Source organism: Leptonotus elevatus, chromosome 7, assembly GCF_054856555.1.
Source record: "Leptonotus elevatus isolate MCC_2025b chromosome 7, RoL_Lele_1.0, whole genome shotgun sequence".
NCBI classification, from domain to species: Eukaryota; Metazoa; Chordata; class Actinopteri; order Syngnathiformes; family Syngnathidae; genus Leptonotus; species Leptonotus elevatus.
This window is the reverse complement of record NC_141245.1, coordinates 4,235,634-4,254,050: the sequence shown is the minus strand read 5'-3', so window position 1 is coordinate 4,254,050 and position 18,417 is coordinate 4,235,634. Positions and strand designations below refer to the sequence as shown.

At 39.2% G+C, this 18,417-nt stretch overlaps 1 protein-coding gene across 2 annotated transcripts; it reads left to right on the top strand.

Moving 5' to 3' along the window:
• Positions 1-16,897, top strand: LOC147170412 (A disintegrin and metalloproteinase with thrombospondin motifs 8-like). Of its 2 annotated transcripts, none has more exons than XM_086081242.1 (9): positions 1-920; positions 2,427-2,666; positions 5,204-5,336; positions 5,405-5,572; positions 7,202-7,491; positions 9,142-9,325; positions 11,327-11,499; positions 11,779-11,954; positions 13,717-16,897. In XM_086081242.1, exons 1-9 carry the CDS (start codon positions 186-188, stop codon positions 14,456-14,458), a joined length of 2,841 nt encoding a protein of 946 aa, XP_085937368.1. In that variant the 5' UTR covers positions 1-185; the 3' UTR covers positions 14,459-16,897. The 2 variants fall into 2 exon arrangements, with proteins under 2 accessions (XP_085937368.1, XP_085937367.1); XM_086081241.1 differs by having other exon boundaries at positions 7,199-7,491.
• Positions 16,898-18,417: the final 1,520 nt, after the last annotated feature.

The following is an 18,417-nucleotide window of genomic DNA, read 5'->3' as shown; positions in this document are numbered from 1 at the left end:
GAGTGACACAACAGGGACCGAGCTCGGTTCGGAAACACTCACACACACTAGCATCACAAGTAGACCCACTCTGACTAATTCTGCCGTTACAGGGCTTAGAAACGTCAAGTAAGAAGAGTTTTGACTCCTAAACCCAGACGGGTTATCGAAGATTAGGGAATTTATATTGTGATAAATTGCAGAAGATGTTCCCCGTTGCTTGTTTGCTGCTTTTGTGCGTCTTCCACCCAACGCTCTCCACTTGGTTTGAATCCGAGGATGTTGTACCTGTTCGGATAAACGGAAGAGCCAGCGGTCGCTTTTGGAAAAGAAGCGAGGACCAGGCGAGAGTTTTCCTCAGCGCATTTGGCAAAGAGTTGACCCTCAATCTTGTCCCAGACAACAGTTTCATCTCACCTTATTTTACCATACAGCGCCTGAGAGCCAAAGACGTCAGTGTTTTACGCAGCGCCTCAGGTGCGCAACTTTCTCCGGGTGCGGAGTTCTACAATTTAATCAACCAGACGGGTGAAAGTGAAGGACAGCTGAGAAATTGTTTTTATTCAGGGAACGTTGATCAAGATCGACACTCGCTTGTGGCTCTGAGCTTATGCTCCGGCGTCTATGGCTCCTTCATAACGGAGGGGACAGAGTACCTAATTGAACCCAAATTTCGAGGAGGCTTTGGGTCACACTCGGCTGAACAGCTGCATGTGATCAAGAGGCGGACATTGTCCGAAAGACACGGTGTCCCCTTCCTATTCGATCACGCGGTCGAAACGAGTGGACTGGAGAAACACAAGTGGGAACGTTTTACGCGTGATGACAGTGACGCACAGAGGGAACCTCGCCGGAGACGCTTCGTTTCCGCGCCACGGTTCATAGAGACCCTGGCAGTGGCAGATTCAAGCATGACCCACTTCTATGGGGATGAAATAAAGGTCAGACACTCTCTCAAATCCACAGTATATATCACATTTATTTAGGCCATGTTTTTCTGATGAACTTGCGATTTTCCAGTATTTTTTTCCCCTAATTAAACTGCAATTATGCTCAACCAAGTTATCAAAAAGTTGTATTGTTTAGATTAAGGGTTTAGACAAAAAACAAATTTGGGAGGATGCTAAATACTGCTGCTCTGTTTAACATAGGCAACGAAAAAAGTCAGGCAACAAAAATGTGAAAGAAAAAAAAATGCTGAAACACATTCCTCAGAACTTGGTCATGATTTGGCAGCAGGACAGCAGCATCATGGAAGATACTTCCCATGATTCATAACGTAACTATGTAAAGTGCATTCCATGGGAAGCAATTGCAAAATGAATAGTGCATTTCCTGTTTGCATGAATCTTGACGTTTGAACTGTTGTTTGGCAAATTATTGGCCTGTTATTGACCAAGATCCACAGATGTCAAACTTAACAGGGTTTAACAGACCCGGGTCATGTGGACAAGCATTAGACAGTAAACTGGGCTTGGGCTTGTCAAGACAAACAAGCTGTCACATCAACACAGGTAGAACGGCATGGTAGTCTATACATAAAAACATACAACAAGAACAAATTTATATTCTCAGAGGAAATCACAGACTGTGCATGGCACAGAATATTGAGTGTGTTTTACTGGTTCTGCAAAAGAAAAGAAAAAACCATTAGAGTTGGGAAAACATGCTTCACATAAAAGTCATGGCTAGTGAACATAAAATTATTTGAATACAAGTCTTTCCAGTGTCACGTCCAGAAAGACGATCAATCTTAATTATCCACTTAGCTCAAGACATGGAGGAGAGTCTAAATATTCCACATTACTTGTAGGCTTTGTGACATCTGCTCCGTGCATTCCCTCCAAATGGCAACACAGTTTATTGCCCAGAAGGATTTCAGTAGTTTGATGGGGGGAATGTGACAGCACACAAATGTGGCAACGATGAAATGAAAATTCACCAACCACAAATAATCGGATACAGTATTTATGATCAGGATTTAATCGCAATCCTGTTGTTTGCCATCATCAGTATTTCTCTTCCACGTATTAGCTTACTGCTAAGTGATTCATGTGACAAATTTCTATTACTGAACCTATTTCTATGTTTAGCCTTCGATTTCTTTGTAATTGTATCAATTTATATTGTGATTCAGTCCCAAACTCTCACTTCCACCAGATTTGATTTTAGTTTCCTGTTCTGATTGCCAATATAGAACAAACACAAAAAAACGAAAGGAAAAACATCCATTGTCCCCCCCCCCACCCGCTTATCCTGTTTGGAGTCATACAGTAATGTTCATGAAAATAACATTTGTAACATTATCTGCTAGAACATCTATTCAAATGCCAAGCAACCATTTAATGTAAAACTTTGAATCAAACAATGGATCTCTCAAAATGTTTCAATTACCTGTATTCCTTTGCCATTTACATTTCAAGCTTTCCACCCCTTCTATTCCACAGCATTATATTTTGACCTTGATGTCAATGGCTGCCCAGCTGTACAAGCACCCCAGCATAAAGAATTCGGTGAATTTAGTGGTAGTGAAGCTGCTGGTGGTAGAGGACGAGGAGGTTGGGCCAGAAATCTCCAGCAATGGAGGGGTGGCTCTCAGGAACTTTTGCTCCTGGCAGCAATTCTTCAACCCACCAAGTCAGCGTCATCCAGAGCACTATGACACTGCCATGCTCTTCACCAGAAAGGTAAGTGGTACATTTGGTGGATTCTTTGAGCTTGAATATCAAACAACAGAAACCAACATCTGTTTTATATATATATATATATATATATATAAATACACACAAATTATATATGTGTTAGGGGGGTAAATATTAGTACATTCATTTTGAGTTAGTATTTCAGTCGCAACGACACGTCCATGTTAAAATTGAGCAGTAATACATTTTATAGTAATGCATATATTTGCGGAGACTGGGGTCAAGTTATATTTTCCAATTTAAAAAAATGCGCAGAATCTCACAAGTTACTTCATGTTAAAGATTAGATAGCTCTTAATATGATTTTTTTGTGTGTATATTTTGTACTCATACAAACACACACACACACATACTAACACGGTCTCACAGGCGGGGAAGCAAACCCATGTCAACGTGCATCGTAGGCAATGACAGTACCACTCCGCCACCAGGAGCCCATATGAAAAGAAAAATGCACTGACCTATCACCAATGTCTTACAAATCCAGTTATGCCATCTAGTGGCAGAAAAATTACCTCAACACAAATCAATATTACACTTGTTATTTTACAGTACAGTATATATTTTTATTTTAACTACATTTTATGAAGTATTATGAAATTACTGTATCAATGACTAAAAGATGTAGCCATATTTCTATTAGTTTAACATTTTCCCTACTTTTATGTTAACAAGAGTATGAAAACTTAACAAGAGTATGAAAACTTTGAAAAAATATGTACATATTGTACATTTTATTTTACATTTAGAACATATATAAAATTTGTGATTAATCGTGAATTAACTATTGAAGTCCTGTGTTTAATTACGATAAAAAAAAATTAATCACCTGACACCCTAATATTGCTTAGCAGTTCTCGAAATTTAATTGACCAAGATCCAGAAACCAGAAAAATCATTTAAAATGTATTACTTCGAATGTACTGTACTGCATAATAAAACACTCTCTTTCTTCTATTAGTACAAGTAAATTAAAGTAGTTCAAGAATGGCTCCTTGGGGAACATCACATTTTATTTTGCATGCCATGGTAAAGGTTATGTTGCATATCTAAAGTCCATCTTCAAGAAAATGTAAGCATTCCACTTGTCTGCACTACTCAGACCCAAATGACTCAGTGCTTACGTAAATCTCCGCATTTTGAGTAAGAGTTTAATTCAATCAGAAAATACATCACTTATGCAAATGTGATTTGTGTTTTTCTTTTCATTCACACTGAGATATGCTTTGAAATGTAAAGGATGCAAGGCTCCTCATGGATGAGCTAACTTTAGGATCTCCACAAATCAACCTTGACATTATGAAGCCCATGGTCTAGCGTGGTTCAGTTTCAGATGTGTATGTCATCCCCCCCTTCCCTCCCCCCATTGTCACAAGAGCCTGCACTATGCGAGATGTATTTTGAATCTCCACATTGTTTAATACAGTGAAACATGCAACTTGTATTGTATGTGATTATTGACCTTACATAGTCCCTGTTTTATAAATATAATATTGTTTGTGTGTGCTGAGCCATACTTGCAGGCATAGATGGAGAACTCAATATATGAGTGGCAGATGCTTTTGTGGAACAAGATGTACAAACATGCTGAGCAGTACTCAACTGCAGTCCCAAAACCAGATGTGTTGTCAATTATAGTGGATTGTGAATATTTGGATTGTGTCTATTCTTGATTTTCATTCAGATGTGTATTTTTTTTTTTAAACTTTTTTTGTTTATTAATGTTTTCATACTTTGCAGTAGAAACACACTGCAGAGTAGTGAGAGCGGTTTCCAATATTTCGGTTACTTTTTTTTGTGTTAAAAGGAACCCCAACTGCAATGAGAAGTTTGCTCCATATGATTTATTTGGTTGATACTAAAATAACTATGAGATTCATTTTTCAAGAATAATTTCCAGTTTAATAAATTTTGTAGAAACTTTATTTGTACATACGCCACCATTGTTGTTTACGTCGCAACACATTCAGTGCGTAGTGACGTAGAATGGCTCTCTGTCGAGCGATGCAAAACGGGTATAAAGAAAGCAAGGTAAGCCTTGTAGCATTCCAAAAGAAACACACAATTCGTTTGATAACAAGAACCAACAGTAAAAAGGATTTGCACAATGTTGAGATGGTAATATGAAAAATAACAAACACCGGGTATGGTGGGGTGGCTGGGATATTTTGGACTCACTGTGATGTTGATAAATCTTTTCCACTTCATTGTGAAGGCCTTTTTTTCCATGCAGCTCTTACACTTCGTTGGGTGGGCCCTGCGCTGACTACAAGATCAAAACACATCACTAGTATATCTAAATGAGCAATCGTTTGGCATTGAATAATAAAATTCCTATTGCGATCTGTTTGACATGCTGGTTCTAATGACATACAGTACAATGATATGCAGCACCAGGCAGACACAAAAGCTAATTCTTTCTTTTTATCAAACATGATTTTATTGTGAGCATTGTATGGACGTCATTCCTTTCCTGTCATAATATTGCTGTTGCAGTGGTCTGTGTTTTTTTTGTGTGGCAGGACATTTGTGGCCAAAAGAGCTGTGATACGTTGGGTGTTGCCGATGTCGGGACAATGTGTGATCCCAAGAGAAGCTGCTCTGTTATAGAGGACAACGGCCTGCAGGCTGCTTTCACTGCTGCACATGAACTTGGTTAGTTTTTTGGGATTTAGGAAACATCTTTATTTTTTTATTTTTTTTGACACTCTCGCCTGCTTTAGGTCACGTTCTGAGCATGCCCCATGATGACTCCAAAACCTGCGAGAGGCTGTTTGGGGATCTTGGAGGGCATTACTTGATGGCCCCGCTGTTTGTTAGCCTCAACAAAAACACGCCTTGGTCTCCCTGTAGTGCACTCTACATCACAGAGTTCTTTGACAATGGTCATGGTAAGAAAAGTCAATGTGTAAATCAAACGTGTTAATATGAGCAGACCCTGTCATCTGTCATGTGCACTCTATAATTAAGTGTGATTCAGAGATGAATAACATACTGATATTCCTCCTTAACGATGTCTTTCCTGCTTTAACATGCTACCCCATAAATGACAAGCCGCAGGCATGTTTCATCTCACCCTTGATTGCTTCATACTGTCTTCCCACATCTACTTCTGAACCTGCTTGTTTAGTTTTTTTGGGATTTACAGTGCATTCATTGGGCCTCATTTATCAAAACCTTGTGGTAGAAGAGTGAAACTACAGATAGAATGGCTAGACGTTAGATTGACATCAACAATAAGCCAAAATGAAACAAAGGCTTCCCAAAGCCATATGCTGTATTAATTAAAGCCACGTTTTAATGAAATCATCATCATACAATTAATTCAGCTCCGTAAACAGGAAATGATTTCAGTCAACCAATGCACAAATAATTATACATGGGAGCCGGAATGCCTGCAGTGAGGCGTCATAGTTCTACCAAATTAACAAACATGCTTAAAGGGGAAGTCAACACAATTTTATATGAGTTAAGCACCAAACTCCATCTGTATTTATCCACCTTAGGGTCTAACCATTTTGCCGCTTGTTGTCGACTTAAGATGACATCGATGTTGCTCACCTGTTTTCTAAAACTGCGCTGTGATTGGTTGTTACCTTAGACCTGAGCAAAATTCATGTCAGCTTCAGTCGACAGCAAGTGGCAAAATGGCTGCCCTCCAAATAGATAAAAACGGCTGGATTTTGCTTCATGACTTGTATTCCAAAAATGTAATATTAATCAAAATGTCATGTTTAGACTAGTGAGGTCACATATTATTGTCAAGAAATGTTTAAGGTTGACTTCCACTTTAAATGTCCCCGGCACAAAAATGAAGATTCACTTGTTTTTATGATGAGCGGTCTACTTTCTGTCCCCAAATTGCGAGATGCGCCTGAGCCGTGGCAGCTGATTCTGCCAGAACGCCCAGAGAGGTACAATGCGGTCCCAACGACAGTAGACTAGACTTGCCCCAGCACCAAAATGAAGATGTGCCTGTTTATAGGCCAGGTGCATGGATGACGACCCTATAAAAACAGGGCTCTCTAAATTTTAGTCGTACAAACAAATTTAGAATCTGTTCTATGCACTGTTTGATAATCGAAGCCCATTGTCATGTATCTTTCATTTCTTGTGTACTTACAAGAACTACTGATGAACATTTTTGTTCTTTGAGTCATACTATGCATGGACTTCTTCCTGTTTTCCATCTAGAGCCAAAAGAAACAGCTGGTGTCAGCAAAATATGCTCTTTATCAGATGTCTCGAAAGAAAGCTCTCGTGGCAAAACATGTTCATTCCAAACTGGGAATGTTACTCCAGACAAAGTGCTTATTGAATGCAATACAAGCAAATCAGACAGCAATGTAAGATTCAGACTACAGACTTGCCAAAAAAACACATTGTATTGGTTAATTTTATTAGTTCAATCTTTAGCACACAAACTGGAATGTTTTTCTTCTGTTGTCGTACCACACAAAAAGGCGTGTAGAGTCACAAGTTGATCTGCTTCAGTATTGCTCTGTATATCACCACAGGAGACTGCCTGCTGGACATTCCAGAGAGCAGTTTGCCATTACCGAAGGAGCTTCCAGGCACCAAATACAACCTAGACTATCAGTGCCAGCAGATTTTTGGAGAGGAATTCTTCCATTGTCCCAACACAACAGACAGTGATATTTGCAGCCAGCTCTGGTGCCAGGAGGATGGAACATCTCAGTGCTCCACAAAGAATGGCAGCCTGCCCTGGGCTGACGGCACCCCTTGTAGTCTCAACAGGACATGCCTCCATGGAGTGTGCATGCCGACAAAGGAGGTGCTGGAGCCACTGGTAAGAAGAGCAGCATATGCAAGGTGGCCAAGTGTGTACATTTATATGCAAATATAATGATAGCATTTGATTATATCAAAAATTATTGAAGTTGCAATGGATTTATCAGGCATTATTTAAATGGCAAAAAATGAGATGTCATTGTGTTCTGTAGTGTTTTAGAAAAAAACATCTGTTTCCAAGATTATTCTGGCACCCGTTATAATAATGCATTGGATTTATATAGCACTTTTCTAGACACTCAAAGACACTGTACAATGGAATGGATACATTATTCATGCACTCACACATTCACACTGTGATGGCAGTCAGCTACTTAAGTAGCCATAGCTGCCCTGGGGCAGGCTGACGGCAAGCGTGGCTGCCAGTGTGCACCTACGGCCCCTCCGACCACCACCAAACATTCCCACCTTCCATACACCTGTGTGAGTAGCACTGAAGGAAATGTGTGTGAAGTGCCTTGCCCAAGGACACAACGACACATGACTTGGGGAGAGTGGAGATCGAACAGCCGACCTTCTGGTATAATATAAATACGCTTAAAACATTTAAAATAGAACGGATTTATACGTTTTTGTGAGCAAATGACTTAATATACAGAAAATTACCCTGTTTTATAAACTTTGTTGTACCATTGCCCATTTTTGTCATACTATCTTTATTGGTTTTATAATGTCACCGGTCAAAAGCAAAAGTTTCACACAAAATAGTGAACATTTTCTTGTTCAACAAAAAAAAAACATACTCTATCCCTCCCCAGGCACATATCTCAAAAAATATACCGCATTAATCATGGCAAAAAGACGGAAGAAGAAAACACAATAGAATAAAACAAAACAAAAATTAAAGTAACACATCTTGTAAAGACAGACGATGCAGGACAAATTGGTTCTCATTTCAGTCCAAATTAGGACTGCTTGCTCCTTTAATATGTAACAAAAATGGGTTCCAGGTCTCTCCTGAGAGTCAATCTGATATCTTCTCCAGTTGGAGAAAATGAAGTACCTCTTTAATCCAATCTGCAGTACCATTGCCCATTTACTGTGATAAAAAAAAGTGTTTCACTTGTTTGTTTATAGGGTAGAGATTAAAAGAGCAACCATCAGCTGGATGGTCGTCATAATACGGTCACCATAGACGTTATGCCTTTTGTTTTTGCAACACTGGTAATGTACAGCAACCATGCAAGAATATGAAAAAGATGGTAAATGCATGTACAGAAAGTTCTTGGTGGGTTTTTTTTTTAAATAATGTTTAAATTTAGTCAGGGTATCTTTATAGTTTATCCGTGTGTTATGATCACACATCTGTTTATGCACCCAGACACAGTAGCAGCTGGGAGTTGAGTTGTCCCAAAGTCATTAAAGCTCTGGAAAAGTCACACAGCCTTTAAATTGTGCCTCAGCAAGCAGCAGTATGGCAGGCTCCACAAGTAGTGAGTGACACATGTAGCAAGAATGTGGGTACAGGCAGACAGAGGACGCGTGCCGTACTTCAACACAGAATTAGCTTGGAGTCACGGCATGCCAACCCACTGCAGCCTCAGAGCCAGAAGCCCAGACTGCGGTTTCGGCTGCACAGTTGAGACTTCCTGTGGCAACCAACCTCTCTGACTACTGCCTGTTTTTCTCTCTTTTTTCTTTACCACAGGTGGTTGTGGATGGTGGCTGGAGCACGTGGGGACCGTGGCAGCAATGTTCCAGGACATGTGGAGGTGGAGTAGAGTTCTCCTATAGGGAGTGTACGAACCCTGAGCCTCAGAATGGGGGCAACTATTGTGAGGGACAGAGGGTTCAGTACCAGTCCTGCAACACACAGCCTTGTAACAACAATGGTGAGATACAAGTCCAATGACTTCACCTGGTTGTCAGTCAGCATAATCCGTTTTTGATTCATAGTGGATATAAAAAGTCCACACACCCCTGTTCAAATGCTGTTTTTGTGATATAAAAAAACGAGACCAAGATAATTCATACCATTGCTCTGCTTTTCTTCAGCTGGAACTGGGGTCTTAGACAAGGTGGAGGGAATTATGAAGAGGTCAAAATGGCAGCCAGTTTGATCACAAAACCGCTTCTGCTAGAAAGGAGGGGGAAAAAAAGAGTCTAATTTATTTGGGGTATAGATCAGATGTGTGATGGCTAAAATGAGTTTGTGTTTTGAACACAGCTACATGCAAGTTATAAGACATTTGCGCAACCACATTATTTCAGTCATTTATTTTGATTTCCCCCGCGACCCTTGTGAGGAAAAAGCGGTTAAGAAAATGGATGGATGGATTTTGATTTCCCCTCAGATTTTTAGAGGTTATAGGCCACATTAATGGTGGGAACATTTTTGGTCTATTTTTTACTTCACAAAAAAATACGTTTTGAACAGGGGTGTGTTGACTCTTTAATTTTAATATATACAAGTCACACATGAGTACAGTATAAGTAAAAGCCATCAACTGATTTGCATGAAGGCCCAAAACTGCCAAAATAATAAATAAATAAATAAATAAAGATGGATTTAAAAAATATGATTCAAAATTTAAATACAAAAAATACATATATAAGGAAATAAAACCAGCAAAATATATATCCATAAATAAATAAATAAAAGTAAAAATAAAAAATAAAATAAAAAATGAGATAAAAAAAAAAGTGAGAGCAGAGCGTTTTTATTTATTGATCGATATTTAATTATATTTATATATTTATTTTAGTATTTGTTTCCACATTTATTTTTGTATTTATTTTTTACTTGTATTCATTTATTTATGGATATACAGTACAGGCCAAAAGTTTGAACACACCCCATTTAATGTGTTTGCTTTATTCTCATTACTATTCACATTGTAGAGTCTCACTGAAGGTATCAAAACTAAGAATGAACAGTAGAGTTATGTACTTAACAAAAAAAAGGTGAAATAACTGAAAACATGTTTTAGATTTGAGTTTCTTCAAAATAGCCACCCTATGCTCTGATTACTGCTTTGCACACCTTTGCATTCTCACCTCTGGGAACTCCTTCAATACTGTTGGAAAGCAAGTTAAGTCTCGTAACGTTCCTAAAGAAAAAACAGGCGATCTGGAGAGTCACCCTCCTCCACGCTGTGCGCTCGCCATTCACCAGACGCATTCAAAAGTTTTGATCGTTCCTTTAGGAACGCTACTAAGGTTTACCTTGCTTTCACATTGCTCGGCAGAGAGCCAGCCGCCATTCTACGTCACTACGCACTGAATGTGTTTCGACGTAAATAACAAATAAAGTTTCTACAAAATGGATTAAACTGGAAATGATTTTTGAATAACGAATCTCATAGTTATGTTAGTAACAACCAAATAAATCATATAGAGCAAACTTGTCATTACAGACGGAGTTCCTATGTATATATATATATATATATATATATATATATATATATATATATATATATATATATATATATATATATATATATATATATATATATATATATATATATACACACACACACACACACACACACACAAACATAGTTGTTTTTATTTCAATTTATATACATTTTTTATTTAATTTTTGAATTATATTTTTCATATCCGTTTTCATTTTCACTTTTATTTATTTATTTATTTTATTTATTCATTTTTATTTTTGGCAGTTTTGGTCCTCCATAGATTTGGACCACAGAAAGCCCACCAAATCAGAAAGTTATGTAGTTTAGATCGCTGAGTAGTTTTTTTTTTTTTACTCTGTATTTAATCTGCAAAGTATAATGTTATTTGTTACAATAAGTACAACAAAGTGTCTTGGTTATAAAATATGTCCTTGTAAGTTTCTGAAACAGCTTTGTTCCATTTTTCTATAACAGGCAAAAGTTATCGAGAGGAGCAATGTGAGAAGTACAACAATCCAAACTACCTGGACTACAACGGCAACATGAAACATTGGATACCAAAATATGCTGGCGTGTCTCCTAGGGACAGATGCAAACTGTTCTGCCGGGCCAGGGGCAGCAGTGAATTTAAGGTGTTTGAATCCAAGGTACATGCACACAACTCAAATCACAGCCTGTTCAAAAACATTCAGAGAAAGAATAAGTGTTACCGACAAATTCAAATCATGGAAATCTGTTCTGAATTGGCATTTTACATTGAGATGATCTTTTATTGCAACATCTTCAAATGGAAATACTGAACCCGGTTTTACCATGGCTTTTTCATCAGTGTATTGGTCTTGCAGTGTAGTGCAGTACGTTTCATACAACTGTATTGCAAAAACCTTCTAGTGAACTCTACTAATGCCGTAAATATACTCATGTAGGTAATTGATGGAACACCTTGTGGTCCTGACACCACATCGGTGTGCGTCCAAGGCCAGTGTGTGAAGGCAGGCTGCGATCAGGTGATTGGATCCAATAAGAGGGTGGATAAGTGTGGCGTGTGTGGAGGAAACGGTCTTAGCTGCAGAAAGATCACCGGCTCCTACAACAAGCCAATGTAAGTTACTGAACAACTATATTTTATAGGGATGTTCAATGCCACTTTTTTTTTCAGAACAATACCAGTACGAGAACTCAACTCTTGAGTAGTCACTGATGCTGACACCAAGTATAGATTCCACAAGTACTTTAAATCCCCACCAATAAAGCAATGACTGATATATCCCAATATAGCATTTTTCCTTAAAATTGTATGAAATTAATGGCAATTTTCTATAATCTTATTTTTTATACATATTTTGTATAAATAAATAAATACATTTTTAATAGATCATCTGTCAGACATGAGTGCGTTATGTTCCTGATCATAAAACGGCTACAATAAAATGGCCAATACTGGCCGTACCGATACATTAAAATAAGTCCAGGTATCAGCCTGATACTAATACCTGGTATCAGTACTCACCCATCCCTAATATTTTACGGTAAATATTAATTGTAATATAAATTTAACACACTTTTAATTGTGTTACCCTAACAGTGGACAATAGCTAGGGCTGGGTATCGATTCTAATTTCATCCAACAATTTGATTTCGATTCACAAGAGTTCAGTTTGATTAGATTTTTCCCGATTTTATTCAATTCAATCAGATCTTGATTAATTATGGAACAACAATTTTTCGTAAATATCATGGACATGATAAAAACTCCACAAAACATTCAATTCCAAATTAAATTTTGTGGAGGCTGTAACTGGTTAAATGATTTAGTTTATTAATGAAAGTAACGCGCGATAATCACTTAAGTGTTACACAAACATTGACATCAGCAAGGATGAGATGGAAATATTTAATAATTCTATTTCAATAAATTAAGATTCTGAATTGTCTTAAAGTGCGATAAGTCAGATATTTCATAAATGTGGTGTGGTAGGGTGGCGTGGCTCAGTGGTAGAGTGGTCGTCTCCCATCTGTGAGGTTGTGGGTTCGATCCTCACCACTGGTGACCATGTGGAAGTGTCCTTAAGCAAGACGCCTAACCCTAATTGACTTCCAGTGGACCTGGCAGCGCCTTGCGTGTCAGCCGACCACTGGTGAATGTGAGACAATGTAAAGCACTTTGGGCACTATAGCTAAAAATGCGCTATATCAAGAGCAATCCATTACAAATGTAAGAAAATACTTTTAAATTCATGTGAACAGTAAATTTCAAGAAGGTTTTATGAAGGCGGCACAGTGGATGACTAGGTAGCACGTCCGCCTCCCAGTGCTGAAGGCGTAAGATCGAGTCCAACCTTTGTCCTTCCTGGGTGAAGTTTGCATGTTCTTCCCGTGCCTGCGTGGGTTTTTTCCGGGTACTCCGGTTTCCTGCCACATTACAAAGACCTGCATGGCAGGTTGATTGGGCGCTCTGGATTGTCCCTCGGTGTGACTGTGAGTGTGGATGGTTGTTTGTTTTTGTGTGCCCTGCAATTGGCTGGCAACCATTTCAGGGTGTACCCCGCCTACTGCCCGATGCTAGCTGGGATAGGCTCCTGCACCCCGCGATACTTGTGTGGACTAAACGGTCACGAAAATGGATGGATGGTTTTATGGTTTTATGAATCGATATCAGGCTCGAAAAAAGGACACTCAATATCGATTATTCTATTTTTTTTTAAAACCCAGCCCTAGTATTTTCATAATTGACTTAATTAATTTGTATGTTTATTCGATCAAGGCAAAACGTTTTTTTGGGTTACCCGAACACATTGTAAAAAAGGAACTTTCTGCCACAAAAGCTTGAGAGTAAGTAACCATGTCTTACTATTCACTTTCAGCTATGGCTACAGCGACATAGTGACAATCCCTGCTGGTGCAACCAATATTGATATCAAACAGAGGAGCCACAGAGGAATCAAGCATGACGGGAATTATCTGGCTATAATGAGAGAGAGCGGAAGCTACATCCTCAATGGAAACTTTTCAGTATCGACGGTGGAACAGGACATTCCTGTACTTGGTGCTGTGTTGAAATATAGCGGTTCCTCCACCACCTTGGAGAGGATTCAGAGTTTCATGCGGCTGAAAGAGGCCATCATCGTTCAGCTTCTAGCCACAGCGGGGGATTGCAGTCCTCCCAAAGTGAAATATTCATTTTTTATCCCCAGAGATGTTGCTTTTAAGTCAAAAGAGAAGAAGGGCTCTTCGGCATCTTTGCATGTGATTCATCCCTTCAGTGTGCCAGACTGGGTTCTAGGAGAGTGGTCCGAGTGCTCAAAGAGCTGCGGTTCGGGGTGGTCTCGCAGGAATGTGGAGTGCAGAGACAGTGCAGGTTTTCTCTCAAGCCTTTGTGATAAAGACCTGAAGCCAATGGACATCAGGGCCTGCGGGGATCAGCCCTGTCCCATCTGGCAGATGGGACCTTGGTCGGCCTGCTCACGAACTTGTGGTCAGGGCGAGCGGCGCCGCAGCATCTTCTGTATAGACTACACTGGCAAGACTGTTGAACCAGAAAAGTGTGACCCTCATAAAAAACCTGCGCCTGTCTCCGGGCAATGTTTTAACCTTGAGTGCTTATGAAGAACATAAGCAAACTGAACAATTCCTCTTTTGATCTGACTGCACTTATCAACAGATTGCATCACGTCGCAGTAAGTGCATTTGCCTGAGTATGGTTTTGCCGTCTTATTTTTGGACTGTTGACAACCACTGTTGAAAGTAACCAATGGAAAACTACCTCGAAAAAGTAATGAGATGCCATTTATAGATGCTAGATCAAGGTGCTGTGTTTTATTTTCACCACTTTAAATGACAACTAACAGAGGTGGCAAATCCAGGTCCAGGAAGCAAAAACCCTGACACAGTTAGGCTTTAGCCCCAGGTGCTAGCTAGCAAGCTCCCTAGCTAGCTCCACGGGTGCTCATTTACCTGCTATGGAGCTAGCTGGCTAGCACAGGGGGCTAAAGACAAACTGTGGCAGGGTTTTTACTTTCTGGACCCGGATTTGCCACCTCTGACAACTAATTTATTGGAGTTACACTTAGTCTATCCTACAGAATATATTTGTAAATTAGCTCTCATTTATAGTGGGGCTAAGAAAAAGGCATTACGCCTACTATTGTACTGCATGGTGTAAATATACTGTACTTTCATCTGACATACTGTCCTCCACAGAACTCAGTCCCCAGGCTGCTTCAATTTAGCGTTTGATCTCAGTTGTTGAGTCATATTAATGTGTTGTGGTTTTAAGCTTTCTCGGCGTGTGCTCTTGTTTCACTGCTTCTCATTTCTACACACAGGTAATTGAATTATATTAAGGATGGTAAATGTGACTTTCTTTTGTTTTGTTTTTTTTGCTTCAACATGAGCGAGCCTTTCATTGACTCTAACATAGGGCACAATGTAGGGCTTAATACACTTTTGCCAAAACTAATTGTTTTCAGTGCCAAACTCAATTTGTATTAAGTTAATAGAACTTGAGTTTACATGTTGTGTAAAATATGTCACAGTTTGTGTGGATGTGGACCCAAATGCAGGGAAGCAAGGCTGTGAAGTGGGTGTGTGATCTAAAAAAAGTAATTTCATAGAACAAGAACAGAAAAGCAAACAAAGTGCTTGGGTAGTTCAGAAATACTAAATAAGCTAAAGTCCAATATAACAAGGGTTTATCGTACCAAAAGAAACACAAGGAAAAAGACTTGACTTGGAAGGGACCGAGACACCAAACAAACACCAACAGCAACGGGGTAGATGCCACGGACTTCCGGGTTCCACACATCAGCGTAGTTTCTGGCCACTGTTGGCCGCGTTCCAAAACTCGCACCCCCACCCCGACCATTGGCGGGAGCGCGCAGGGCGTCTCAACTCTCTGAAATGCTTCGGACAACTGAGACAGACACACTACACACTCGCACCCGTGGACGGGAACGCAAAACCGAGGGGTACAAAGGCGGAAACCCACACGTCGCAAACAGGAAACGGAAACAAAGCTGATGTGTGAAAACCAGGAAGTCGGAAGTCGGAAGTCGCTCCTCCTCCGTGGCATATACCCCATTGAAAGAAAACAGGAAACTAATGCTGCATTTGAGGAAGGTGGGAAGTCAGACATTATAACAGGAAGTATGCACGGGAACGTCACTTTGCACTCGGAAATCCGATTTGCGAAGTCAGAAAAAAGGACCCCAACTTCACCGACATGTTTAAATCCGTCATCACTGAACAATGGCGAACACCATAACGACAAATAGCGTGAATAGCAAAACATAATTTACACAATTATAAACACATTTACCTATTTATTTATTATAACATTAATTTAGTTATTCGGGGAAAAAAGTCACTTTACGTAAGCCAATTTTACTTCAACTAACTGTGTTTTTAACCAGAACAACAAACAATTGATCGGAATCAGCTATCTTTGTTGTTAGCATTTTCCTCAAACGCTTTGAGGGCGGAACTGGGAGATTCCAAGTGGGATATGTCCGACTTCCTACCTTCCTCAAATGCAGCATAAATACAAACAAACTGACGAGACAACGAGAGACACCTGGACAAGACACATGTGGCTGAGGGAGCTCATTGGATGACACAAGGGATTGGTTCGACAATTCACAGGTGGACACAATAAACTTAAGGGAGACACAAGGAAAACATGACCAACATCATCAACCAAATTAACAAAACACAAGTCATGACAAAATATTTCACATGATAAAGAATAACCCAACCAGAGAATTAGGCTGCATCAACAATCATATCTAAACAAACGTTTTCAAACTTTTATATGTATTATTTTATTCTTCATTCCTGTCAATTTACAGTATGTAATGAGAGAAAACAGAGGGAGCATTAGGCCTATATCCCTTCAATGAAGGACCATACAAGTTTATGATTTAAGCTTCCTTTTAAGCTATTTATTTTGTTGTTAAGTTTTTACCTGGTATATGTAATAAACATGGCAGATGCTACTGTCTCAGAATTTGTTTTGTTTGTAAAAATTGTCAAATAAACACATTTATGTCAATAACACAGCTTTTAATGCTTCCGGAAGGAGACTGTGTTGTTCTATTGGTTTGCATCAAAAAGAAGGTAACAAACATATTATGTGCGTGTAAAAAATAAAATCTTTAGATGTTTCTCAAATATGTCTGAGGCAAAGGTGATGCACACAAAGACAACATATATAAATTTCCCATTTATATTACTTACAAACTAATATTAATTGGCAACTGTAATAATATCGCCTATTACTGTGTAACATGGAGAAGAATGCGTTTTTATTTTGGAGCTGGTTTTTTTTGTGTGCATCCGGAACAGTGTGATCCTAATCTGTGCGGGTACAATAAAATCTCAAGACTATCAATGCAATTCTGGAGTAAAATATACTGCCAAATGTCAAAAAGCTTGGGCTCAGCCGCAGGTTATGGGTTCTCAAACAGTACAAAAACCCAGAATAACATAGTTAAAATAACTGAAAAAGTTCACTTTGAACAAAACATTGGCGTATTCTAAAGTGGCTCCTGAAGAATCCGGATATTAATTCTGTGGAACATCTGTGAAAAGAGCTGAAACATCGAGTCTGGAAAAGGCACAGATCAAACTTGAGACGGTTGGAGTTGTTTTCTGATGAGGATTAAGCCAAAATAAATGTTGACAAGTTCAGAGATCTCTGAGAGTTGATTGCAGTGCAACAAAATATTAAGTGAAGACTATCATTTTGACACGGGCGTATGCACTCACTGATACTACATGAGATACAAACATGTTAACTGTTTTCAAATGTTTGTTCTTACATTCTTCAGACCGGTACTACTTTAAATTAGTAATAATACAGTTCTTGAATGTGATTTATTTATTAAGGATAAACCTCTTCAATGCTGCCTATATACTAGGCTTCCCCAATCCTGGTCCTCTAGGGTCGGAGGCCTGCAGGTTTTATATGTTTCCGTACTCCAGCACACCAGATTCATATAATCAGTTTATCAACAAGTTCTGCAGAAGCCTGGTAACGCTCATGATCTTTAAAGATTAGGGAAGCCTACGGCAAGGTCAATTCCTTTGTTTTTGTTGTAGACATTTGGATTCCAGCTCCAGAGATGGATATGAGACAAATGACACAACAGCACTTCTTGGTGAGAAAAAGTATTGGAACAGACATAATTAGATAAACTTAAGTAAGTAACTGCATCAATCCCATAGACTTCACCAGACTGTTGCATTTTTCATGTAAAATTTCCAGGCCTTTACTGCAGCATTGTTTAGTTCTTTCTGGGGGTTTCTCCCTTCAGTCAGAAAAAGATTTCATAAGTATCAGACATCTTTACCAGGAGTCTCCAAGTTCGGTCCTCGAAAGCCTCTATCCAATCATAAAATCAGGATAGTTATCAGGCTTCTGGAGAATTTTCATCATTTGATTCAGCTGAGTTGGAAGAGGGAGAAATGAAAAACAGGCTAGACAGGGGCTCTCAGGGAAATAATTTGAAGATCCCTGCTCTAAACTTCCAGCTTAAACATGTAGAGCAGTGGTCCTCAACCCTGGT